At 41.5% G+C, this 26600-nt stretch overlaps 1 protein-coding gene across 1 annotated transcript in view; it reads left to right on the top strand.

Annotated features, from left to right (window-relative positions):
- DOCK11 (dedicator of cytokinesis 11) overlaps window positions 1–26600 on the top strand; it is a 197325-nt gene that overhangs the window by 11444 nt on the left and 159281 nt on the right. Inside the window, exons 2-6 of the mRNA XM_018558995.1 lie at window positions 14295–14411; window positions 14509–14598; window positions 17967–18049; window positions 19367–19436; window positions 19614–19709. Coding sequence (XP_018414497.1) covers window positions 14295–14411; window positions 14509–14598; window positions 17967–18049; window positions 19367–19436; window positions 19614–19709 — 456 coding nt within the window. The remainder of the gene's footprint in view (window positions 1–14294; window positions 14412–14508; window positions 14599–17966; window positions 18050–19366; window positions 19437–19613; window positions 19710–26600) is intronic.

The raw sequence follows: 26600 nt of genomic DNA, 5'->3' as shown, positions 1-26600 counted from the left end.
ATATATATATATATATATACTGTATATATATATATGTATATAGATCTCTCTCTCTCTCTATATATATAGAGAGAGAGAGAGATCTATATACATATATGAAACCCTAATATTGCACTCGTTTTCACAGTCAGCAATACTTTTCCTTATAGGTGTGGATATTCTGTAGGCTTTATGTAGAGGAATCCAAAACATGGGGTGTCTGGATGATGCCTTTACTAAACATGCCGTTTAGCAGAAGATGGCACAGTAAAATTTGTATTATTATGTATGGATTACATAGTTCCCTCGTCTCTTGTAGTACATAGCAAGTTGTAAAAATAAATAGGGTAAAATATGTACCAAGGAGTAGATACAGTTGTATAGTAAAGACATGTACATCGGGGACACGTGCAAGCGTAGGTAGTACTCTGCTGTAGAGGTTTGCCATTTAAAGGGGCTGGAAAACAAGAGGGAAGGTAATAAATAAGTATCTTGTCAGATAGTGGAGGAGGAAGCAGTGCTGGGTCAGTGAATGAAGAGAGAATATTTAGTTATATTATATAGTTCTCTTCAAGTGTATGGTAAATAGTTAGAACACTTGTCAGTTTTATCTTCTTGTGTCTGAATGCGGATGCCCATGGGACTTCCCTTTACTTACAGTCCCAGAGACACAGCAGAAAGTGAGAAGAAATCTCTGCAAAACACTAAAAAGCCCTTCTCAGTCAGCTGTCACTACAACAGGTGTCTACATTGGAATATCCCCCTTCTATTCCTGTACCAATGACATTTGTAAAAAATAAAAAAAGGATTTCTCATCACTTTCTGTTCTGTTGACAACGGTAATAACCAGCTGAGTTGTGGTGCCAATAAGGGCGCCTAAGATGGCTCTCATGGAGGCGCCATTGTAGAAGCTGGGGGTGCCATGGAGGCTACAGTTTTCATAATGGAGACTTAGTCCTCAGTGCAGCTTAGGAATACTGAGCCTGACAAAACCACAGACTCAGCTTTACTGAGCTCCCTGCCTGGCCTTTGAACCGGTCACATAGACAGACACAGCAGCTGAGCCTTTTCAGTTTAGAGGATCCACACAACATTCACCTTCAGAATATCCTCTGTATTGGAATTCCTTCAGCGTGACATGAAAAATGCAACGTTTTTGAACCTCACAGGGTCCCTTCTTCTGGTAAAGTCAACGCTGCTGGCCCCTGATTTTCCTGTGTGACAGGCTTAGGGCCAGTGCACCCCTGGGCTATACGTGACCATGTGGCAATCGTGAATATTGCTGCACGGTCACGGAGTCAACCATCACCGACGATTGCGCTGTGGGTGCGTCTGAACATGATAAAATAGCCGCATGTCGTGTACATGTACCTTTTTTTCTGCGATTGGCGCACGGATGTACCCCATTGGAATCAGTGGGGCCGTGCAGCAATTGCTGTCTGCACTTTTAATGGGCTCTGCGTCACTGAGCTGGCTGCATGTATGTGGGAGCCCAAGGTCGGCAACTTTGCCATGGAGGGAGAGGGGCACCCCACTGGTCACCAGGACAAATGGAGAAGGTGAAACTCCCCATCTGGGACACAGACAGCTATAAAAACCTGACAGAGTTTTTTCTTGTTCCCTGCTATATTCAAAACTGGATAAACTGGTCTATCAAGAAAAAACTTTAGACATACTTTAAAGGTCAACCATGGCCTGCTTAAAAATACTTAAAGTGTACGTAAACCATAACATTGATCTTTTCCTGTTTGCTCCCTTTTGTTCTGCTAAATATACCAAAAAATACCTGTTGATCCTGCCAGAAATCTTCCTGTGCTCTTTACCTGTGCACAAGGAGGGGTTATAGAGATGAAAAGGCCGAGGAAATGAGGAGAGGTCAGTGTTCTTTGTAATCCATCAGAAATGAAGTAGGGAGGGCTGACACCAAATTATATGGAATTCAGAGTGAAACATACATTGGGGGGAATTTATCAAAAGTGGAGCAGAGAGAAGCTGGAGCAGTTGTCCATGGCAACCAATCAGCATCTACCTTTCATTTTTTAAACCTTAACTGAACACACTGAAGAGAAAAGCTGATTGGTTGCCATAGGCAACTGCTCCAGAATCTTCTGCTCCACTTTTGATAAATTCCCCCTTTGTGTTTTCATGTCAAAGAAGAAGGTAGGAGTACACTATACTCTGTTACTTATTTTTTTATACTTGCAGTATGTTTAAAGCAAACAATGATGTGCATGTATTGCAGAGATGTATGAAATATGTTTTTTTTTCCATATTTGCCTTGACATACGCTTTGATTCCTTCACTTCCACAGATGTATGTACTATGACTGTGGCAGAGCGGCCCTAATGGAGCCAGGAGTCAGTTTACTTTCATTCTGCTGACACGCTGCAAGCAAGATCTGTGCTTAACTAGTTTCATTGGGCTGCAAAAGTGAAATTAGCAGTCTAATAGACCCTAATGTCTCCTTAAAGAGAACCTGTGACCTACAATGTGCTCCCGTACAGGGGACTTGTTAGCCCTCTATGTGATAGCAATAAAGTTAAGTGCAAAAAAAAAAAGTATGGAAAATTAAAGTTAAATCCATTAAAAAACACCCTGCATACCGCCCACACATACATGCACATATGAACATAAACGCACACATCGGGTACGCCTACGTATGAAAATGACAATTCCTCCATGTGTTAGGTGTCACTGCGCATGGTGGAGTAAGAGCAAAAATTCTAGTGCCATTATTCATGGTAAACTCTAAAATCATGATGCATTCCAATAAGAGATGGCTGCATTTTACAAGAACACTTGTCAACATGGGCCCTTATATGGTCAGATATCTGATCTCTCCTCCTGTCAGCGTGCTCCCTGTCTGTACATGTACACTGCAGGATACCTGGAGTTTAGGTTGGAATTAACATATTAACATAGCCCTGTCATATCTGTAAAAAATAAGTCAAGGCAACTGGACTTGCCTTGACTTCTTTTTTACAGATATACCATGACCTGGATGAATGAGAACCTTCACAGATATAGCCCTGTCATATCCTTTGGCACTGTACAATGATGAGCAATATAGAAAGTGCAAAATGCATTCCTTCACTTTAGCAGAAGAATGAACAATAACACTACATGTATTTTATTATTTGTATCTGAAATCACTGACATTTGTGCATTCTTTATCTTACAATCATGTGACCAGATATATAAAGGCAAGGTTCAATCTGAGTGCGCTACAAAAACTGGAGATATCAGTTGTTCTCTCGTCTGACACTTTTTTAGGTTCAGGTATAATTGTGTTCACAGCAGCCGAACAGATTCAATGTGTAACTGCCTGAACTGGCCATACTGACTCCAGAAAGGGGAAGTGGCTTTATAACTTATTGTATGAAAGGAACTTTGTACGCTTCCGATGATGTCATACAGTGATTCACTTTACAAAACCCTAAACCATACTGTGAATGTCTCTTGTACACTTTGGGTAGTTCCTTCTGCTCTCATTGTCCAAGGCCAGGTTCACGCCTGGGTGATCCATGGCGAAAGTCGCACACCACCGCTGATCGCACTATTTGCTAATGGCACCCCAGGCAGATTGCGTGGTTTCCTACCACAATTCCAACCGTGCAATCGCAATTCAGCGATTGCCACGTGGATGTAACCCCATTGAAATCAATAGGGCCGTAGGCAACCGCACACAATCGCGCAGTCCCGGGACGTGCATCCTGGGATCGGCCAAGTTTGCACCAGCCCTCACTGTTCTGTCGCACAACTGCACCTTCTACATTATGTGATCAAAGTGAAGGCCTTTATAAAACAAAGGCTGCGATTTTGTTAAACTGGCTCAAATAATAACCACTAGGGATGCATAGAGACCGGTATAGAGTTCGAGTACTGATATTTTTTTTCCGGTACTCGACGATTCCTGAATACCGATACCGAAGTCCCATTAAGAAAGCCAGGCGGCATGTAATGACTCGCCACCTGGCTTCCTGATTAGCCAGGAAGCCGGGCGGCGTGTAAAGACTCCCTGCCGGTCTTCCTGATTGGCAAGGAAGCCGTCTCTATGCTTCTCCTCAGTAGACTAGACGAGAAAGCATGGAACCGACCTTCTGGCCAATCAGGAAGCTGGGAACTGTGTAATGACGCGACGCCCGGCTTGCTGATTGACCCGGGATACCAGCTCCATGCTCCTTCGTCACAGGTGCTGCGTCATTACACAGCACCCGGCTTTCTGATTGGCCAAAAGGTCGGTTCCATGCTTTCTCGTCTAGTCTACTGAGGAGAAGCATGGAGACGGCTTCCTTGCTAATCAGAAAGACCGGCAGGGAGTCGGCCCGACCAACCAGGAAGCTGGGCAGCGAATCATTACGCGCTGTCAAGCTTTCTGATTGGCCAGGAAGTCGGCTCCTTACTCCCTCGTCATAAGTGACGAGGGAGCATGGTGCCGGCTTCCCGGCCAATCAGGAAGCTCGGCAGAGTGTAATGAGTCGCTGCCCGGCTTCCTGATACCGGAAGCTCAAGTATCGGGCTAGCTATTGGAGCTTTTGGGCGAGTACTAGTATATTTTACTAGCTGGTATATTTTGAGCTGGCTAAAAAATTAATAATAATAATAATACAGGTGTGGACATATCCCTGGAACCAGGTAGCCAATGCTCCTTAAAAAAAATGACAGCTGGCGCCTAACTTGGTTTGTTCTAGTTGTTGTCATGGAATTGGCTAGCTCCTGAATTCCATATTGATTACTCCTCCCCTAATGAAATTATTTTGAGTTGGCAAAAAAATATAATAATAACAATTATGATAATAATAATAGCAAAAACATAAATTATTTGGAATTGGTTAAAAATATAATAATAATAAAAGCTAAAATTATTTAAAGTTGGCTAAAATAATAACAAAAATAACGAAAGCTGGTATTATTTTAAATAGGCTAAAATAATAATAATATTATAAATGGGGGCTATTTTAAATAGGCTAAAATAATAATAATAATTTTCTAATTGGGTTTACAGTTTTGTCTTCTGTAGAACAAAATCTATAAGGCTGGCTTCTCACCTTTGCCAACACACCAATGTTAATGCGTTTTATGCCACACATTGAATGCAATGGTGCATTTCTGTGCATTGAGCTGCATTACTGTGTGATGCTTTAGTGCATTGAGGTGCTTTGGGTTACTGTCCTTCAGAGCTTACCTAGATTACATATATTAGGCACACTTCAGTCTGAATAACATGGATATATGTAACGTCATACTATATCTGTAACTGTATTCTATGGCTAACTGTTCCTCACAATTTCAGCTTTGCAGCCTGGTTCTTCCGCACTGTTATAACTTGACCAGCAGTGTAGGAGTTACTTTCATGAAAAGAAATATTGTCTAAATGGTACCCATAGTCATGAGACGAGCATCCCTAATCTGGTTGCAATCACAAGTCTGTGGGGACTAGGCAAACACAACTGGCCTAAAAGAGCTTGGAAAACCTGATTAGGGCAGGTTATAAAGCCGTGTCCAATCACTATTGTTTTCACTGGCGCTGCTGGTGTCTTCTCCCAGATTTCTCCTTTTCCTCTAAAAGCTGAAGATATAGAAGATACTAAGTAAAGCAGTTCTGTAATTATAACTACACCATTAAATATATTTGTAAAATGCAAGCAGTGTAAGCACCTGAATTTGACCTGGTATCAGCCTCTCGCAGCTCTTGTACGCCATTCACAGGCTGGGGGCGGGGGGGGAGGGGGGGTTGGTTGACCTGGTCTGATAGAGAGTGGGTTGAATGATGCTGATGAATCATCCAAATATGTATTTAATAATAACTTGTTTGTTTTAATAGGGTCTCAATCTGTCTTAGTAATATGCTGTCATAAGAGGTATGACATTGTTCAGAGCTTTCATTTGAGTGCTGCTGGCAGTTCTGGCTTTGGAGCTGAATAGTTGTGGATAGAAAATGTGCTGCTTTGGTTGAGGTTTACCAATAGGGTCCTATAAATCCATTTCTGTGGTATCAGCTGGGTGCGACCGAACACTATTAGAAGAACAATGTTTTGTTTATGTGCTCAAATGTGATGTTTTCCTGTTATCAATTGGTGTTCTTCATCACTAGGAATTTGTCTTGGAAGACCGATTGTATGTATACTGTGAAATTCTCTAAGAGAAACGTGGTTCTGGGGCACTATGATATTTGGTTTATGTTCACGATTCAATAAATCCAGTAAGTGGAGACAGATATACAATACCCCCATGTCATCCAAATATGTATTTAATAATAACTTGTTTGTTTTAATAGGGTCTCAATCTGTCTTAGTAATATCCTCCTGTAATGCTCTGAATCTGAATGGTGGAGAGAGCACATAGATGACCTCGTTAGTAAGCTGCTGCTCCTTCATTATTAAATCATAGTCTTGACCAAGCAGTTTATTTTACAGTAGTGGATAAACTCAGGTAGGACAGGTCACAAATACATATTTCAGCTTTGCAATTATCAGTTTTCTTAGGGTTTGTTCACACCAATAATGGCGACCGGCATTTTGTTCAGCAACTGATCAACGCTGTGCATTGGTAGGTCACATAGAAAATAATTGTTTTTTATGTCTGCCGTTCACATCACAACACGGGTGTAATGTGGAATGAAGTGTACTGCCAAAAAATGCAGACATGCTGAAAACTAATGCAGCCATCACATCTAAAGACTGGTAAACTGCAATATATTACATTTGTATTTTGGGGTTTAAATACACCACAATACTATTTTAGCCTAATGCGGAATTACAAATATTTTTAAACAAAATTGCACTTGAAGATGTCTTCCGGGACTCTGATTCCAGAATTGGCTTTAGTTCAAAGTATAGATGTCTGATTTCTACTTTTATAGTATTTCGTCTTGCTGTTCTGTTTTACTTATCCATGTTCATCTTCGTAGGAGGCTTCTGCTTTGTTGTAATTAATGTTTATACAGTTCTGAATATTACTGTTGTGTTAGCTTTTGTGAAAAATTTTAAAATGAATAACAATATTGCTCCAAATATACCACAATACAAACACAGCCTGATCAGATATATTTATTAGTAATTAGTTTAGATGTACTTCAATCAATCTTTCTGGCAGTGGTACATGCTGTGTATGTGACATGAAGAGCAGAAAGTATCTTTGGGGACCAAGTATAGCAGAGTTTTGTCCTCTGATTATGCATTGGTCTATCTATCTATCTATCTATCTATCTATCTATCTATCTATCTATCTATCTATCTATCTATCTATCTATCTATCTACAGGTGAAACTCGAATAATTAGAATATCGTGCAAAGTTCATTTATTTCACTAATGCAACTTAAAAGGTGAAACTAATATATGAGATAGACTCATTACATGCAAAGCAAGATAATTCAAGCCGTGATTTGTCATAATTGTGATGATTATGGCTTACAGCTCATGAAAACCCCAAGAACCCCAAATCCACAACCTCAAAAAAGTAGATTATTACATGCAATCAATAAAACAAGGATTGTACATAGAACAATATCGGACCTCTGAAAAGTACAAGCATGCATATGTACTCAGTACTTGGTTTGGGCCCCTTTTGCAGCACTTACTGCAATTACTTTTGCACGATATTCTAATTATTCGAGTTTCACCTGTATCTATCTATCTATCTATCTATCTATCTATCTATCTATCTATCTATCTATCTATCTATCTATCATTTTATTCTATTTTTATAAGCTAGTTCATATTTGGCTGGGGTTTCTGTAAACATTGGAAAACAGTTTATTTTAAGGCTGTTTGTTCTACAAATATATTCAGCCTGCTTTCTTACCAGATTCCGGACAGTCTCAGTTTTCATGATGCTGTCCCGCGCAAGCCTTGTCCTGGGATCGCAGCATGAAGCATACCTCCCAACAGCGAGCAATTGCATAAGACCTTCATCAGTGTGGGGCCTGCTGTGAAAGTTCACCAGCAGCGTTGCCACTTACCACTGCCCACCCCTGACCCCCTCTGAGAATAAATGCTCCTTGCTACCACCAGTGTCCACCGCTGACCCCCACATTAAGCACTAATGCCACCACCACTAAGCAATACTCCCCCCTCCCTTGACCCCTACTGAGTACAAATGCCCTACAGCTATCACTACTGAGCACCACTGCCCCGTTACTTCCACTGAGCACCAGTGTTCCACTTTTATCCCCTCTGAACTCCAATGCTTCATCTTTTCCCCAAATGGACACCAATTCTTTTTTTCCCTCTGATAGCGAGACATTTTTTTCTTCCCACTGACAGCCGTATTGATCACCAACGCTGGTGAAATTTGTCTTCTCACTGACCACAGATGGTGGGTATTTTTTTCCTACCACGGAGGCCAAATTTTTTTTTCCTCCTGACCAGCAATATATTGGTCTCTATGACACATGCCGGCTGCACTCTGTATATTGTGTTTTACAATAAATTCTGCTGACTGTTCTGCTCTATGTGTTATGTTCTGCACTACAATAGTGCTGACCGCTGCACTTCACATAGTCTTAACCAAAGTGTTTATGCCTCAACAGTTGCTGGTTGCTAAGTAGTTTGTGATTATTTTAATGAAGTTCTTCTTTAAGGAAGCCTCAGATAAAGCCCATATCCTGTTATACTTTTTTTTAAAAGATTCTTTAGGTTTATACGTTTCTGTGAAACTCAGTTGTGGATCAGTAAGTGAGGAGTATTTTGTGGGTACGATGATTATCTTTATTCATTTGGTACAAATTTCCAACTTACCTCTATGTGATTTATAATTTGCCACAGTGTAATTCCTCCTACCTAGTTTTATTCCACAATACGTTTGCCACCTATAGAGCCCTTGAACTCATCAGGCACCACAAAAGGTGTCTCAGTATTTAGAGAATGGTCAGTGTCAATAATGTTTTCTAATTATTTTATGTCAATTGTGTTTGCAGTGTAATTGTTATTTATTTCTATATTCTCTGCAAGAGCTGTTGGGTTGCGGACTGTACAGACTACAAGTGGTAGCTAGCTAAATAAATACATTTATAATTTTACTAATAAGCAACACCTTCCTGGCTGTGTTGTGTCCTTATTATGATAAATCCTCCTGTCTATACAATATTTTAAAATTAAATTCTACAAGAGGTTGACGATATGCCTCTTGTAGACCCATGTCCAATTTAAATAAATGCTCCAGCTCGACACACAGAAAAAAAGTTGACTCCAAAAATGTTTTTGAAATGTTTGCAACTATGAGGCTAAGCAACTTTTCTTGCACATATCATATTGGCAGTTTAGACCTAGTTGAGGTCAAGCCACATCTATTTGTTTCAGAATCTCCAGTAAGTCTTGTGCTGCTTAGCATAGCTGACCAAAATTTCTCAGGAAATGAGGTAACTTGGCTGTACTCTTCCAGGGTCATACTTCTTTTCAGTAATCAGTCTTTATAATACTGTAAATGTTTACAAAAAGTTAGTACCAGTACATGGTTTGTGGGGAGTAAAAATGCTTTTTTAATGTACCGCACATCATTGTATTTTGTTTATTTAAAGCAGACCTTCACTCTAAACCCGCCCCCTCTGCAATTTAATAGAAAACATATTTGTTTACATTTTTTTTTATTTCTAATCTGACCCCACCCCCACTGTCATTCTCGCCTAGGTAAAATGGCGTGCCCTGCTCCCACAGCCTCCTGTGGATATCCCTGACATATTCCAAGAGGCAGCGGGAGTAGGGACACAGAGCGGCTGGTGGTCAGAGCTATTCGCATCATCAGGGCTGACTGCCTGAACATGGAGGAGGCAGCCAGCTGCCTGATGACTAAGGTGCACAAAGATGGCGGCAGGGGAACTGGCTGGTGTCATGTGAACAGCACATCTCAGGGGTATAATACTAGATTCAATGGGCAGGCAAGTATGTTAATTAAGGGCAAATGGTTAAAAAAAACCCACAAAAGGCATAGTGAAGAAATTATATACTATTTCCTATTTTCAGCTTAACATGCACCTTTCTATTCAAATGCACTCCTTCATTCTCTAAAACATGCAGACATTTTCTGGTAACATGTTGATAGTCTGAATTAGGTAGGCCCATGTCACATGACTCGTCAGTTTCGGGATCACTGAAACGTGCAGTGAAAATGCACATGAAAAAGCACACAATGCATTTATGTGACGCTTCCTCACTGGATGAATGAGGTGGAGTGAGGTGTCACCCCTTTGCAATCGAATAATTCCCGCTTATCTAGCTGGTGAGCCAGCTACGCATGCAAGCAAGTCAGTATGTCACTGACCTGCTTCATCTTACATAGCTATCCTGCCATTGGTGAGTTTTGAACAGCAACAGGATCACTAGTCTGACCTTGGCCTATCCTTGGTTTCTAGCCTAAACACATGTTCACTGTGATTAAAGGAAATGTTCAATGATGTTGTACACATTTTCTTTTGTTTATATTAGGACTAAAACAATAACAATTAAGAGATATTTAGGTAAATATGACATTTTGTATATTAATATTTTGTAGCCAGCAGGCAGAGATCTTGGCTCATGTTCATTTTATCTAGGTCTTTACAAGGGGGTTCTTAATGCTGTATTGAGGTGTATATCTTATAGACTTCAATAGCTCAAGCTACAATTACACAATCAATTGGATGACATATTGCAGTGATTCCTGCTTATTGAATGGCTCTGTCTGGAGTTTCAGTCAAACGAGCCAAGCCAGCATTGCTGTCTTTCTAGCTAACCCATAGTTCTCTGGGAATTCTTTTCATATATTGAATGTTTATCTGTAAGAAAATGGAGGTAAAATATGATAACAAAATCAAACAGCAGTTTAAAAAAATGTGCATTTAAAAAAAACATAAAAGAGAACTATGGGGTAAGTGTTTTTCCCCATAGTTCTCTTTAGGGTCTACTAACCTCCTCCCATGACCCAATTATCAGTGTATAGCACCGCAGCCGGGATGGATCTGGACAATACTGTCGAAATCCACCCAGCTGTGTGAGTGACAGCTGGCTCTGCCTATCTAGAGGCAGAGCTAGTTGTGCCCACCCCTCCCCCTTCAGTTCCTCCAGTGAACGCTGGAGGATCGGAGAGGGGGAATCCCTGCAGGGAGCCGTGACTGACAGTCACCGCTCACTGCAGGAAGACAATTGGGAAGTGACAGGCTTGGCTGCTCACTTCCCGATCAGTAAAGCCGATCTATGACAGCTTCTTTGTCACAGGTCGGCTCTAACTATGAGGATGAGTGGAAATCACTCACCTCATAGTTCTCCTTTAAATTAATGTAAAAACTGATCCATAACCATTAGAGCTTTCCTTAAAGCCTATTTCCAGTTAAAAAAAACAAAAAACTACAAGAGTTACCAGTACATTTTTGTGTGGGGGGCCTTTGTACAGCACTTTCACTTCTCTGTTCCAAGACTGGCTCCTGCCGCCTCTTTAGCCCCTCCGCTCCCGCAGGCCTGCTGATGTCAGCGCATATGATGCAGGGTCCAAAGCCCTGCATTATACTTATAAACACCTAGAACCAGTCCTCAAGCCAGAACGCAGGGTAGAGAGGTAAGTGCCAACCACTAGGGGAGCAGGGATCAGGTAAGTAAAAGTGATTTACACCATACCCCTAGACTAAACGAGCAATTAACACACACAGTTTAGAAGTAGCCCCTCTGCAAGGGGAGTTTTTTCTACCCAGGGATATATTTTACCTACATTTTGACTCCAAGCAGATCCTTCTGGCACGAGACTGAAAAAAGATAATGCTGTATGTATCCTAAAATAAAATAACACTGTATGTATCCTAAAACTGGAAAAGCTATAGCTTTCTTCTAACTGAATTATTTATTACTTGCGTACTTATGTTTCCATAGACTTTGCAAACGGCCTGTCTAAACCCAGAAGTCCTTATCAAACTTGAATGCCTTTTAAATCACGCTTAGATTAAACAGTAGTGATTTATAATCTGAACCGTGGAACTTCTCTAAATATAGCAGCTCTGGAATAAACTTTATACTGCTATTTGTGGCATTTGACCCTTCTTTTAGTGCATGATGGTTTATCAGCCATGCATGCAAAATTAAAGTATTATATTAAAGTGTATGTCAAGCTTTAAGGAAGGATTAATACCCTTGACAGTTTTTTTTTACCACTTTCAGGCTCTCAATGGGAATGGCTGCTGTGTAAGCACAGAGGTAGAGATAATCAGGTGTGCTTACGGTGGAGAGAGGGCTTATGTAGGATATCGCTACCGACATTATGCTGATGTTTAGTAGCACTTAAAGTGACACTAAACTCAGGATTTAGATCTTAAAAATACATTCAAGTACTTTATCTATTAACAAAAATGTATCTTAGTTCTGTATCACTCGGCTGTAGATCCTCAAATCATCTCTGAATTCATGCTGACACTGTCCTTTCTTCTAGAGGGTGGCTACTTTTGTTCCCCGTGGTCTCTGTTTGTGTTGTAAAGTAGTCACCGCTCCAAGCTTACTCCCATGATGGACTACAATCTCATGTTTAGTTTACTAATTTGTATTGAGATTGTAGTCTATGAAGGAAGCAAGCTTGGAGTGGTGGCTACTTTACAACACACACAGGGACCATAGGAGCAAAAGTAGCCACCCTGCAGAAGGAAGGACAGTGTCAGCACAAATTTAGAGATGATTTGAGGATCTACAGCCGAGTGATACACAAATAAGATACATTTTTGTTAAAAGTTAAATTGACATTAAAGTATAATTTTTTTCCCCTCCCCCCAATGTTAGTGTAAGCACTTACCTTAAATGATGTCTCTTAATCCGATCTTCTTTCCTGTCGTTTTCATCTGTCCCATCAGCGCTGTTGCGGGTCTCCGATCCAGCGCTGAGTCCTCTGAGCTTGCTGGCACTTCCTGTCCCACGGTGTCTGCATGCGGGTGCACGCTGTCCATAGACTTACCTTGTGTGTCTCCTCGCATCCTGGCCGAAAATCTGAACTGCGCATGTGCCCGTCCCAAGATCCTTTGATTTTTCAGATTCTCGGACGGGAGCGCGCGGCAAAGACACAGGTAAGTTTAAACCTCTTTTAAAGTGTTTTAAAAAAAAAAAGTTTTTGCATAAACCTACTGCTTGCTAGTAGATATATGCAATCCTAGTGCGCTCTCGTCTGAAAATGTGAAAACTCTTGGGCGGCCGCAAAGCATCTTGGGGAGGCGCATGCACAGTTCACATTTTCGTCCGGGACGCGAGGAGAGACACAAGGTAAGTCTATGGACAGCGTGCACCCGCATGCAGACACCGTGGGATAGAAGTGCCAGCAAGCTCAGAGGAGTCAGCGCTGGATCGGAGACCCGCCGCAGCGCTGGAAGGACAGATGAAAAAGACAAGAAAGAAGAAGAAAATCGGATTAAGAAACATCATTTAAGGCAGGGCTCAAAATTGCAATTTTCACTCGCCAATTGCGAGGGGGCGAGTGGAAATTTTGAGCCCTGATTTAAGGTAAGTGCTTTAATTAACATTGGGGGGGAGGGGGGGAAAGATTTTTGACTTTAATGTCACTTTAAGGGATTGTCAGTCTGCAGCTTCTTGGATCTGTTTGGTTTTCTTCAGTGAGACACACCCGCCCTTTAAAGTCTATTTCTATCTAAAAGGAAATTGTATCCAAATTTGTGAATCACTAAAATTATAAGAAACGATTTCTGACTTCTACCAGTATGGATATGTTTGGTGGAGGCTTAAACCAAACCTGTGCTTTGCCTATGCCTGGCAACATGTTTGCTTTAATGCGCCCCCCCAACAGCCCCACTTTGCTTTCCCACTACTCTGTTTAGCTGTCAGGAGCAGATCAAATATACCTGGTACAAGTAATACCTCAAGATATGGAGGAGTGTGTGACATATGTGAAAGCACTGGTGCTCAGTGACAAACCCGATGTTATCACAGGGAGGTGGGAAGATTCCTCAGCTGTGTTGCAATTAAATCCCAGCCCTGCGCATTTCTCTCATGCTGGACTACAGCTTGGCCCCTTATGTTATGACAATGATGAGTGGGAAAAGTCTCCTGTAGTCCAGAGATGAAAACACCGCTTGAGCATTCAGTGCAGCAGAGACAGAGTTGTGGGATGACTACAGGCAGTTAGGAGAACCATGGATTTCTGGCAGGATCAACCGATTTGTTTGCACTTATCTAACATATATAACAAAATGTTTTCAATGGTATATTTAATGGACAAATGGGGACAAAGAAAGATAATTTCATTGATAGAGTTTACATATATGTTGTTAATAATAATAATGCTAAATTCAGCAAGATCTGTTTGGCTTTACTGTATAATCCAAGTTGGGCTTATTCATTCATATTTTATTTTCATACAGGAAAAGGCGAGAATGGTGGAACCTTTGGACTATGAAACGGTCATTTCCCAGAAGAAGGCTCAGATCTTCAGCGATCCCTATCGAGATATGCTTATGTTCCCTATGGAGGATGTGTTTGTGAGTGTTCTGCACTATATGCACAGTCTGTGTTGGTTCTGTGTATTCTCTTTAGTAACGCCATGGCCTTTTTGCTTTTGGCATTATGTTTATACAGATTTCCACAGTAGATCGCCAACTCAGAACTGTACAATCAGCAGTACCACAAGATGCAGAGACAAAAGCCAAGAGTCTGTTTGTGAAGGAGGTATGTGAACAATATGGCAAACTCATATATCAAATTCCCTGTTATCTTTTTAATTTGATAATACTATTTGGTTGCTATGGATTGCTACATTTTGCACTTATTTTAAAGAGAAACTCCAGGATTTAAAAAAAGTTATCCCTTGCAGTTGGGGCTACCCCCCACTGCAAGGGTGTTCTGCTCGTTTTGGAATGGAATAAAAATGATACACTCACCTGATAAAATATACTCACCTGATCCTCAATCCCAACTGGATGCTATACCAGTGCCTGCAGCTTCTTCTTCCCCATCATCACGTCTATTCACTTAAATTAGACGTGGGGACGCCACGAGACATACCACAGCTGGAGCAGAGTGGAAGAGAGGTGAGCGGTCACCACTGCAGGATCAAGGATTGGGTGAGCGTATTTTCTTTTTTCCGTTCCCTAGATCAAAACGAGCAGTTACCCTTGCAGTGCTGGGGTAGCCCCACTGCAAAGGTTAACGTTTGAAAATCCTGGAGATCTATTTTAATTAGTCTTTTGTCTTATTAAAGAATAAGTGTAAGTTTTGCAGGGTTATCTTGTAAAAAACATACGCACCTATCCAGTGAATCCAACATTTTCCTGCTGCAATCTCCTGAGCCACTGCCACATGCCAGGTCCCATGCCGCCATCTTCCCCTCTGACATCATCAAGAGCTGGCTGTCTTCTCCGGGTTCTTACAGCCGGCCGTCGATGATGCATTACCAGGTCCACCCTCCAGCCACTCTTTGTCTCTGCCTCTTGAGATGTAGCAGGCATATTCCTGGAGTCTCCAAGAGCGGGACATGCCATTAACACTTGGGCTAGAATAGAGACAGAGGTCAGGCCGGAGTAAAAAAAAAAAGAGAAAATAATTAATTAACTAGTGCAGGGGAAAGGTTGCAGTATGGAAAAGACAGTTTTTGGAGTCAAGCACTTATTATTTCTGCCCCCTTTCCCTGGACAAACCTAACCCACCCTCCTCCTCCATGGATGCGTACTTACCTCAAGCTGACGATCATCATTCTGCTGTTTGTTTACATCCAGTGCTGAAATTCTTTGCTGTCCTGGCCGCCCCAGCGCATTATATCCCCATAGAATTCTGTGGAACCATTTCCAAATCTCTCTGGCCTGGGGACACAGCCTCATAGAAGCCTATGGAGAACTAATGCACAGGTGCTGCCAGGACAGTGAAGACTTGCACCGCTGAATGTAAACAAACAGCAAAACCGCGTCTGTCAAAATAATTTTGCATCCCGGGGAAGGGAGGCTGCATTAGGTTAGGGGGCAAACATGATTTACTAGTTCATGAGACAGCCCTCTGCTCACTAGACAGAGGTGATGAAGTCTGCTGTCAAGTATTCACTGCTGCCTGCTGGTGGAATTCCCCCTCACTTCCTGCTCTGTTGACTATGTTCTGTGGGACGGAAAGTGGAGTGGAATCAACCTTTGACATGTTTTACAAGAACAGGAGTAAAGGTTCAATCTCCCAATGGGAACCATTGTTCCAGCTGTTAAAGATGGAATTTCTGTTCATTTTGGGGAGTTTCCTTTCACTGCCATAAAAGCCCCACAAAGGTTCTAATCCTTCCCATTTTATTTCGTGTGTAATTAGTGCACTTTAAATAGTGATAGTGAGACTTTTATTAGCGAAAAAAGTTTTATTGCACAAATATGGATCCTACCATCATTGCCTTCCTTGTAAATGTAGATTGATGCAGTCAACCTAACCGTACTATTAAAATGTCATGTATCAGCGGAATTCCAGATACATTTGTTAAACTTTGGCAACCTTGGCGAAAAGCACTTGGCTTTGACTCTGAAACTGCAGATTGGTTAACTACTAAATAATGTTAATAGCTCCAGGGAAGGAACATGAGTCTGAGCTCCCCAGTAACCAGAGAATGACTGTTAAAGTGTACTCTCCATAACAGGGGTAGCCAAACTCTGGCCCTGCAGCTGTGGTGGAACTACAAATCCCATGAGGCATTGCAAGATTCTCACAGCCACCGACATGATTCCCAGAGAGAGATGCATCATTGGATTTGTAGTTTCACCACAGCTGGAGGGCCAGAGTTTGGCTACCCCTGCTCTATACCAACTGCTAACTGCAGGTTTCACTGTTCAGTTAAAATCATTAATGAGCCAGATAACTCAGAGGCAACACAAGACATTAATACCACTGTATAAATATATCTCATTATCTGCCCGTTACTTGTTGAGTATATCTATATTCCATCTACAACGTCTCACCATGTATCATTATAATGCATACCATTTGTAGGACATATTATCAAGGGTGGGAATATGAGAAATGCAGCCACTTTTTTATTTAAGCTTATGCTTCAGGTTCAGGGAAAAATATAGTAGTAAGTAGAAGTGACGCTTTAGTGCAGTTGAGGAGCAAGGACAGGCTTATAATCCCAGAATTGGAGACCGTTGTAAGAATTTTAGCAGTGTTTTCCTTGGAATGATGTTCTTGTGCTGCAAAATAGTCATTATTTTTTTTTAATTTAATCAAAGTTGATTAGGTTTGTATGGTAAAAGAGAAAGGCAACAAAGTAATAAATACACTAATAGGTACAGACAGTGCACATTGATGTATAAAGTTGGTGTCATCGAGTACGTTCAAGCAAAACCGAAGCAGGTACAAATTTTCAGAGCCAACAAAAAGAAGAAAACCTATAAGCAATTTCAAATTTAAAGATAACCGGCAGGGAAGAAGGGAGAAGATAGAGTTGAAAATGAAGGAGAAAAAGAGAAGGGCAGGACAGATCAGTACATAATAGAATAGAGTAGGGTGGGCATGGATGTCCTGCTTAAGGAGGGGATACAAAAGAGAAGCATGGTAGACCTATAAAATAATCTGAAGATAAAGAGGAGTATGTTTAAAATTGTTCCAGGGTTGCCAGAGAGTTTCATATTTAACAAGTTTATCTCGAGATGAGTAAGTTAGTTCCTCCATGAGACATAAGTAGTCAATCTTGTGGAACCACTCCTTAGTTGATGGTATTTTTTTTGTTTGCCAGTTGAAATGTACGAGGAGCCGCATTGAGCAGATGTAGGTCTTGTTGTATGCACTCTCAGACATATTCAGGCAGTGAAACAGGCAAACCCATGGATCTAAAGGAATGACAATTCTGGTAATGAGAAAAATAAAACAAACCACACAGGACCAAAATTGCTTAATTTTTGTACAGAACCACCATAGGTGGGAAAAGGTGACAACCACATCCTCTCCAGCATAGAGATGAGTGAGTGGAGGATATTGAGTGTAAGTAGGTAGGGGTGTAACAGTAGTCATTTTGATTGTGAGAACAAGTTTATTGTCCTTCAGAATGTTACTATCTAATTATTGCATGTTTTCAGTGCATAAAATACTACAGCTCAGACTGGAAAGTGGTGAACTACAAATTCGAGGAGTACTCGGGGGACTGTCGAGCCTTGCCCTGGTGAGTTCTGCTTATTGAATTGTGAACACAATCAAAATTATCTTTAAGTTTTGACATAAAGAATGGATGGAAGCTGAAGCAGAATGCAGACAAATTTCCTGATAACACAGGGGGACAGTAGTTGGTGCCTGAATCTGTTCATTGTTCATAGTCTTCAGCTGGCCATATACCTGTAGTCTTTTCTCGTTTAGTCCTGTGGGCTGAACAAACAAATTCACTTGATTTACCCCATCCATGCTAAACAGCATTGATGGTGGAATCTTCCTAGCTGGGCTATTATATTAGTCGGCACCCGCAGAAGTCAGAATACCCAAACTGACTGCAGCTGATTGACTTCTTTAAATCAAAGTGGATTGAAAAAATTCAGCATTTGTCAAACAGAGTGGTGCTGACAGGGCCACCTACGGTGCAAATTTTGGCTGAGTCAGCAGGATCAGATAGAAACTCAAGCAGTGTATGGCCAACTTTATGCATTTCAGGAAGACCAATGTCATACCACTGCCAAAGAACTATGGCCTTATTTATGAAAGTTTGCCCACAGACATCAATCAGATGTAAACTTAAAGAGTCCATGGGACTTTTAAATGTTTGATTGGTAGCTGTAGGTAACTCACAGTACTTAAAAGGAACTTCCACCATTTCACCACAGAAAAAAAAAATAACAGATGCTTTTCACGTGCACATGCATTTTAATTCAATATATACCTTCTACTTACCCCAGGCATCTCTCATTTCTGTAACTTCTCATGGTTCTGGTGTTTTACGGGCTGAGCTTAACATAAAAAAAAATGTCTTCAGACTTACTTGTGTTCTTGGATTTGAGGATGCTGTAAGCTTTTTTAGTTTCATTTGTTTTCTGCACATACAGGAGCTGCCTTTGGGACTTATAAAAAGCACTCCATAAAAAGTTGAGCAATGTGGAGGTGTTGCTTACAGCAGCCCATCAAAATTAATCTTTCCTTCTGTGGAAGAGTGAAACAAGGAACCTAATATTGATTCGAGCTTAGATTTGTTTCAGTAATATTTTGCTCCATCAGCCCCTGTATGTGCCCATCACCCATGGCAGACAGAAAAATGGAAATGGCTAGAATTACGACACAGTAATGTAAAGCATTGTAAAATATGGACAGAAATGTTATATAGAAATAACAAAGAATGTAAAGAACGCTCAAAAATATATTAGTGATGAAAAAAAGTTTATTTGAGACACTTACAAAAATAAGGTCCACATGCCTAATAAAAGAAAAAAATAATACTGGAACCATAAAGCTTGTTTTTTTAATGTTGTTCTTTCATAATATTTTCCGCTTTTTATAGTAAATCCTTTCGGCCAGAGAAGACTCCGTGCCACTTGTTTGAGATCGACGAGGACTTTGACAAAGATGAAGTAAGAAATTGAGATATAGTGGACGTGGGAGGTTGCTATTTCAGAATAGGTCGGCTTTATGGGGCAGTTGTCCAGTTTTTTTCTAGTACATGGTGTTGGAATACCTTGTATCAAGGAAAATAATCATTAAAAGTATTCTTAATTAACAATTTATTTTCCCTGGTTATTATTCTGCAGGATTCTGCATCGATTTGCTCTCATAAAGGAGGTGTTATTAAACAAGGCTGGCTTTATAAAGCTAATATTGGGACTACAATCCCTGTGACTATGAAGGTAAGCATTCTGACAATTTAGGTTCTTCATGTTATAAGTTGGAACAGTTTTTAAGAAGCAAATGTTAATCTCAAAATGTTATGGGCAATCCAATGAAGAAGCTCTTCAAAGTTTGAAGAGCTTAAAGTTCGGTTTTCAGTACAGTATAATCAGCCATTAGTAACCTTAGCTAATTTGGTTTTGACCAGTAAAGGTGCTGAAAATTAATCATAAAATTCATCTGTGCTCAGCCCATACTTCTAGTCCTTTTACTACCCTGCCGGACTCTTTGACTGCCCCTAGTTAAAAGAATACCATCTGCAAGCAACAAGTCACTGGAGAAATAGCTCACACAGGATTATGGACTCTCTATATTACACTGATGGCTGGCAGATGTTGAGGGGTCACATGCTCCTCAACATGCAAAACTTTCAAGTATTTCCATTCAAAAAGTAGCAGGGAGCATAGGACAGATTTAAAGTTGAACTCCAGGCAGACAGGTATATACACACTTGACATACATATATTTGAATTGTCTTACTTGCTAAGCCAGTCCCATTTTTACACTACAGTTGATTATTTTTGGTCAAGGACAAATCCCGAGGCTGCTGACTCAACAATAAAAGGGATTTATCTGAGCACAACACCCCCCATTTAGAAAAATTGGTTTGGCCTGCTCATTTATTACCTAGTTATCAACAATAAAGGAGCCCTACTACACTAGTGAAGTCATCACGCTGCTCTCTCCTCCTGTAATGAAGGTTGCATTGCTGCCCCTCCCTCTCCCAGTCCTGCGGTACAGAGTATTACATTAATCTAAGTATAATATAAGTGACTGTATTTCAAAAATACATTTATTGATTTTATAATGAATATCTAACTGGAGCTTAGCTTCAAAATCTTCTAGTTTGTATGGATAAGATTTTTGGGCGTTCTGCATCTGATGAGGCCTCAGCAGTAGGAGATCCAAATTAAAGGTTCTACCTAAAAGCACAAAAGCCTGCTAAAAAATTAAAGCTGGATAAATATCATGTCTCATTCAAAAAACTTTGTCTATCCCCATTCAACCCTTAATTTACCTCATTTTAATAAAACTGAGTCACAGTTTACATTTTTTGTAACCCTACAAGAGGCTCATCCAGGAGATAATAGAAGGGGGGTTGTGATGTGAAGAAGAATGGAATTTTTTTCTGTAATGAATGTAATGTGGTATATTATAGGAAGTATCCCCATGGGCCCAGGGATAATTGTACTTTCTGCACTCCCACAGTAATATGTTACCTGTGATATGGAAAGCTCAGAGGAGCAAGGCCTAATGGGATGCTATATAGCAACACCCTTTCCATGTGTACAGGGCTCTGTTTACGAATAATGATGCCGTATGTGCATTTGAATGACAAAGGCCTTGCATACCAGATTTCTCCCTTATATGAACAAGCATATTACCTGATTATTATGACAACAATCGATACTAGAACTCTATGTTAGCAAGCTGTCAGCTTCTGTCTAGAGCCTATTTTCATGTTTAGAATCTATTGATCAAGAAGGAAGAGGAAATGGATGTATATTAGTTTTGTTAAAGAGCCTTAATTTATATTTATAACCAAAACACTCGCAGGTTTGGATGGAGAAGGCAAGGGTTCACACCCCTCTCAATGGATTTTTTTGCTATTATAAATTAAAATTGAGTGTTTCTTGCATAAATCATTAAAGTGAAAGGGGAGTTTACAAGACCAAAAAGAAGTGCAAAGTATTCACCACTAAAGCTGAGCCTTTACAGTGGCTCTACGCCTCCATATAAGTGGAACATAAACAATGCATCAGACAATCCCCTCGCCTATGTTAAAAGACTATTTATTATAATACAACAAATACAAAAGAAAGAATTACAAAAATATAATACTGAACGGCTCCCGAAGCATCCATTTAAACAGGCACAATGGCCCTTCTCCAATATGCTATCTGTACCTCTTTTGGGGTGATTTGCCATCATCTCATGTCAGTACATGAAGTGATAAGAAATGTCTTCAACAGGGACACAGGCAGCAACAGAAACATTTTCAGCAGAATAAGGAAGGATAACAACTGTGTCTTCCTGTATTGCCCCCCCCCCCCCCCCTCCCCCCCCCCCCCCATTTCATGTATGGGTGTCACAGGGACTGGAAGTGAGGGGAAAACATTCCTACCTTGGTCACAGATAGAAATAAACATCTGACAGAAATATCCAATGTATCCAAATTAAAGTGTATGTAAAACCAAAACTTTTTTTGCTGACCGTGTACCATTGGGGACATTCCCGTTCACTTCCTGCTGCAGAAACTCAGTTCAGTCCACAGGACGTTCCAAGGATACACAATTTCTAACAGGATCAACAAGTATATTTCTGTGCTTAGCCTTAGAAAAGAAAACTAGCACAGCCACCACATCTAAGAACCAGTAAACTCCAATATGTTCTGTTTTCTTTGATTTAGATATCCTTTAAGTACCCATTAAACTGTGCACCCAATCTGCAAGGATTTACTGTAGCTATATAAATCAGTACATAGTATAGGTCCAGAAACATTTCCGATAAATGTAAGTGCATTAGGAAGATTAATTTGCCAAGAATTTTAAGTGCACGCTCTTAATTTATGACAATCTTTTATTGCTATATCCCATGCACTTGTAGTTTCAGAATCAGTGAGGCCTTCGCTGTATGCTTTATTTGTCAAGGACAAATCCAGATTCAGCGGAGAGAGCTGGGCAGTGTAGCAGTATTCACACATCATGAACATCGTTCTGTACAGAGGGTTTGTGCAGAGTTCATGCAGAGAATTTTCAGTATGCCAGGGAAAGCCCAGGGATAGGCATTAGATGTCACTCGGACAAAACGTTTTGTTTAGCTCTTGGCGCTAATGGCTGCCAGCTGAACAATCCACTTGCTGTTGCACACTCAAAGTTTTCAACAGTTTATCACAGTTTTTTACACAGACTTGAGGGGCTGCTCATCCAAGGCTCTGGGGCTTCCACCACGAATATAGAAAACAAAAGGGAACAGAGCGCCACCTCCGTGTGTAAAATCGTTTATTACAATAAATAAAACAAGGGATAAAAGTACTCACAAACAAACGTTTTCATCAGGCTTTAACAACAAACGAGAGACCACACTGTCTGTTAACCCATCATGGTATCCTCCTGACTATGTAACACGGTAGTCTCCGGTCACATCACCGTCCACCGACCGCAGTCAGCCAAGATTGACGCGTTTCAGGGGCAAGCCCCCTTCCTCAGAATCATGATGGTTGATTCTGAGGAAGGGGGCTGATGATGATTCTGAGGAAGGGGGCTTGCCCCTGAAACGCGTCAATCTTGGCTGACTGCGGTCGGTGGACGGTGATGTGACCGGAGACTACCGTGTTACATAGTCGGGGGATACCATGATGGGTTAACAGACAGTGTGGTCTCTCGTTTGTTGTTAAAGCCTGATGAAAACGTTTGTTTGTGAGTACTTTTATCCCTTGTTTTATTTATTGTAATAAACGATTTTACACACGGAGGTGGCGCTCTGTTCCCTTTTGTTTATTAGATGTCACTCGGGCTGGCTTTGGGTGATTGTTAGAAGCAGCGGCAGGTCTCAGAGTTGCTGTGGAGATCAATCTGTTGGCTGGATTTACAAAAGTAACACTTAATGTAGTAGACAATACATCTCAGAACCGGAATGTCTCTTGAATTTGTTTACTTCTTAATAGGGTATTGTTTTACATTGTTGATATTCTTATCTCCTTGTTCACTAATTGTGTAATGTGGTAACATAGTAGTGCTACTGCTATTGGACACCTGTTATTGTGCTGAATAAGAAAGTTTTCTAAACAGAATTATTTGTATTTTCTTTGTAATATTTGCTGTTTTCCAGTAGTTTGAGTGTTTAGTATATATTATAGAAAATTATATAAATAGAAAAACATCGGTCACTTTCTTTGTCCATTAAGCCCCCATAAATATTTGAGCTACTTTGCAAGCCTCTCCTACACCTGGAGCCCGGCTGCATGTGAGAGGCTAGGCATTATGGGCTATGACCTGGATAAAGATGACCTAGAAGCAATAAAAAGCCAGCAGAAGTTTCTACAGGGCAGAGATATGCTATGTTTTTAAAAGTTAGAACATATTTTGGAGCATAATAACTTCTTTTAATCTATTGCCCAGTGCCTGTTCTGAATACTTAATGCCAGAGGCGTAACTAGAAACCTCAGGCCCCGGTGCAAGAAACCATTAAGGCCCCCCGCCCCCCCAAAAAAAACCTGATTTTGATACCTTTCTCTTTTTCTATTAAATAAACAGTATGTTTGTTATGACTTTCAGGGCTAGTTCACACCAGCCCCAGTGCGTTCCAGCCCGATTTGGTGCGGGAACGCACTGGATCGCATGCCAGCCGGCTCACTGCGTTCTGGGGTGGAAGGGGGCATGGCAATGCAGTAAAGTCAATGGCACCACAGGCACGCCACCCGTTTGCAGTCGATCGCCTTCAACAGAACATGTGGCAAATCAATGCCTGCGTTCCAGTGCGGTCAGAAAAAATAGTGCATGCAAATCGAGTTCCCTGACTGGCCAAACCCCCCGCTACAGCGTCTTCATCATCCCTCTGTCTGAACTGCGGTCCGCAAGTGTCCAAAAAACCGGGGGCAGCATGAGGCAGCTGCAGGTGGCGGACCCTCTTCTTCCTCTCTGGGCTCCCCCCAACTGGCCGAACACCAGGGCCTGGTCACAAATGTGACCATGGTAATTTGGCCTGCGATTAGTATCGGGACATTTTCACGAGTACTCGTGAAAATGCCCAGTATTGGTCCGGCCGCTGTGACCGCTGCGACCCTGGTAGTTCCGCCAGTGCTTAATGCTATGCTGGTGCCTCTATATATCCTTTAATATATATCCTTTAACCTAACGTTACCAGAAACTAGCCAGGTTTCCATAGGGTTAACCCCTACGACAACTAAAGCCAGTGGTGTCCCTAGCTTTATTATGGCCTGGGGGGGTGCATGCAATCAGAGCAGCGGGAGTTGGGTAGAGGAGATGGCGCTACCAGACACGAAAGTGATGCTGCCCTCTCCCTGCCTTGCTTTTAGCAACCTCGGGCACCTTGGCTGGTGTCCCACCCAGCTCCTGGTGACCAGTGATGTCACTGGTTGCCAGGAGCTGGGTGGGACGCTGGCCAGAACATCCCAGGTTGCTAAGAGCTGGACGGGGAGATGTGCATGGCCCTGACTCTTCGCAAACTAGGATGCTCTGGCCGGAAAGGGTGGTGGCTTGCACACTTCAAACACTGTGCAGCAGAGCAGCCATGCCGCTATGCCTGCTACCCACCCCATGTGACCCAAAGAGATGCCGCCTGAGGCAACAGCCTCAGGCTGCATCATTAAAGGGATGACCCTGACTAAACCCCTGAAACCTGATTTTATCAGTACTAAACTAAACTTTACTTGTGAAGTCTGCTTCCTGCAAGCCTACTGGGAAATAATTTGTAACCAGGACAGATACACAGGTACATGGCTAGTGTAATGACTACAATGTGCATATAATCTTTGCCCCAGCACCTCTATTGTCACACACACGGCTGTGAAGAATGAATAACACGTGTGTTACAATGAACTGAGCCAGTTAATGTAAGTTGCAGTACACTTTTCATCTGCTCCTCATCTGTGTCTGGTAATCCCACTCTTAAGGCTTCTGCTGTACAATGTTAATGTAAAAAAAATCAATCGTATCTCCATTACTCAAGTTGTTTTCACTTTTCCTAAACTGACTTTTTGTAGCTGTTAGAATTTGCTGATTGCAAAATAATTTCAGGAAGAATACGAATGAGTAATCATGCTTACTGGAAGCTGACCAGACTGCACCTCATGAAGCACTGGTAGTGTGCCTTCAGTGATGTCACATCATTATTACCACATATAACTAGGCAGAGAGTCCCACAGAGAGTAACAGAATAGCTTTAGACTCACATTGAAAAAGTATGTTTTGAAATTTAAAAATGAAGAATAACAAGATACAAATGAATTGAACAGAAAAAAATTAAAACAAACCAGCTTTTACTGCAACACTTAAAAGAGAACTATGGGGTAAGTGTTTTTCCCCATAGCTCTCTTAAAGGTCACGGAGGACATATACCAGTGTCCTCCCGTGACCCAAAGCTCAGTATATCACAAACTACATCTCGCGGTATACTAAGACCGCCACAGACGGGACGGATCCCAACATTACTGTCGAGATCCACCCAGCTGCGTGAGTGACAGTGGGCTCTGCCTATCTAGAGGCAGAGCCAGCTTTATCCGCCCCCTCCCCCGTCCGTTCCTCCACTCAGTGCTGGAGGATCGGACTGGGGATGGGGGGAATCCCTGCGGGGAGCCGTGACTGACAGTCACGGCTCTCTGCAGGGAGATGATTGAGAAGTGAGCGAGCGACGGTATGCCTTTGCTCACTTCCCGATCTATTGAGCCGATGTATGACAGTTTCATTGTCACACGTCGGCTCGAACTATGAGGGTGAGTGACTTTCACTCACCTCATAGTTCTCCTAACTCCAATCCAGTGTTTCCCCCTCTGTCTGATAACCAGCATAATTTACCCTCTTCCTCTGAGCACAAGTCATCCAGGACTTGACCCAGCCTGTGACTAGCCAGTGGAAGGATAAGCTAATTTCTGTATCAATCCGTTTTCTCCTCTGAGATGGAGAACATATTGACTCCTTGAATTGCTTCTTGCTCTCACACTCCAGTTCTTATGTGCCGGGACTGCAAGAGCCTGATACCTGGTCAAATTCAAGTTCTTTCCCTTGCTGCATTTGTAAAAAGCCTATCGCCTGGGAAGTGGGCTACCCCTTCATTGCAACGGTTAACTGCTCATTTATGCCGAGGAGTATTGTGTAAAGAACTTTTACAGT

The sequence above is a fragment of the Nanorana parkeri genome, unplaced genomic scaffold, assembly GCF_000935625.1.
Source record: "Nanorana parkeri isolate BGI_ZX_2015 unplaced genomic scaffold, ASM93562v1 scaffold373, whole genome shotgun sequence".
Lineage (NCBI taxonomy): Eukaryota > Metazoa > Chordata > Amphibia > Anura > Dicroglossidae > Nanorana > Nanorana parkeri.
This window is presented reverse-complemented; position numbering and strand designations above follow the sequence as displayed.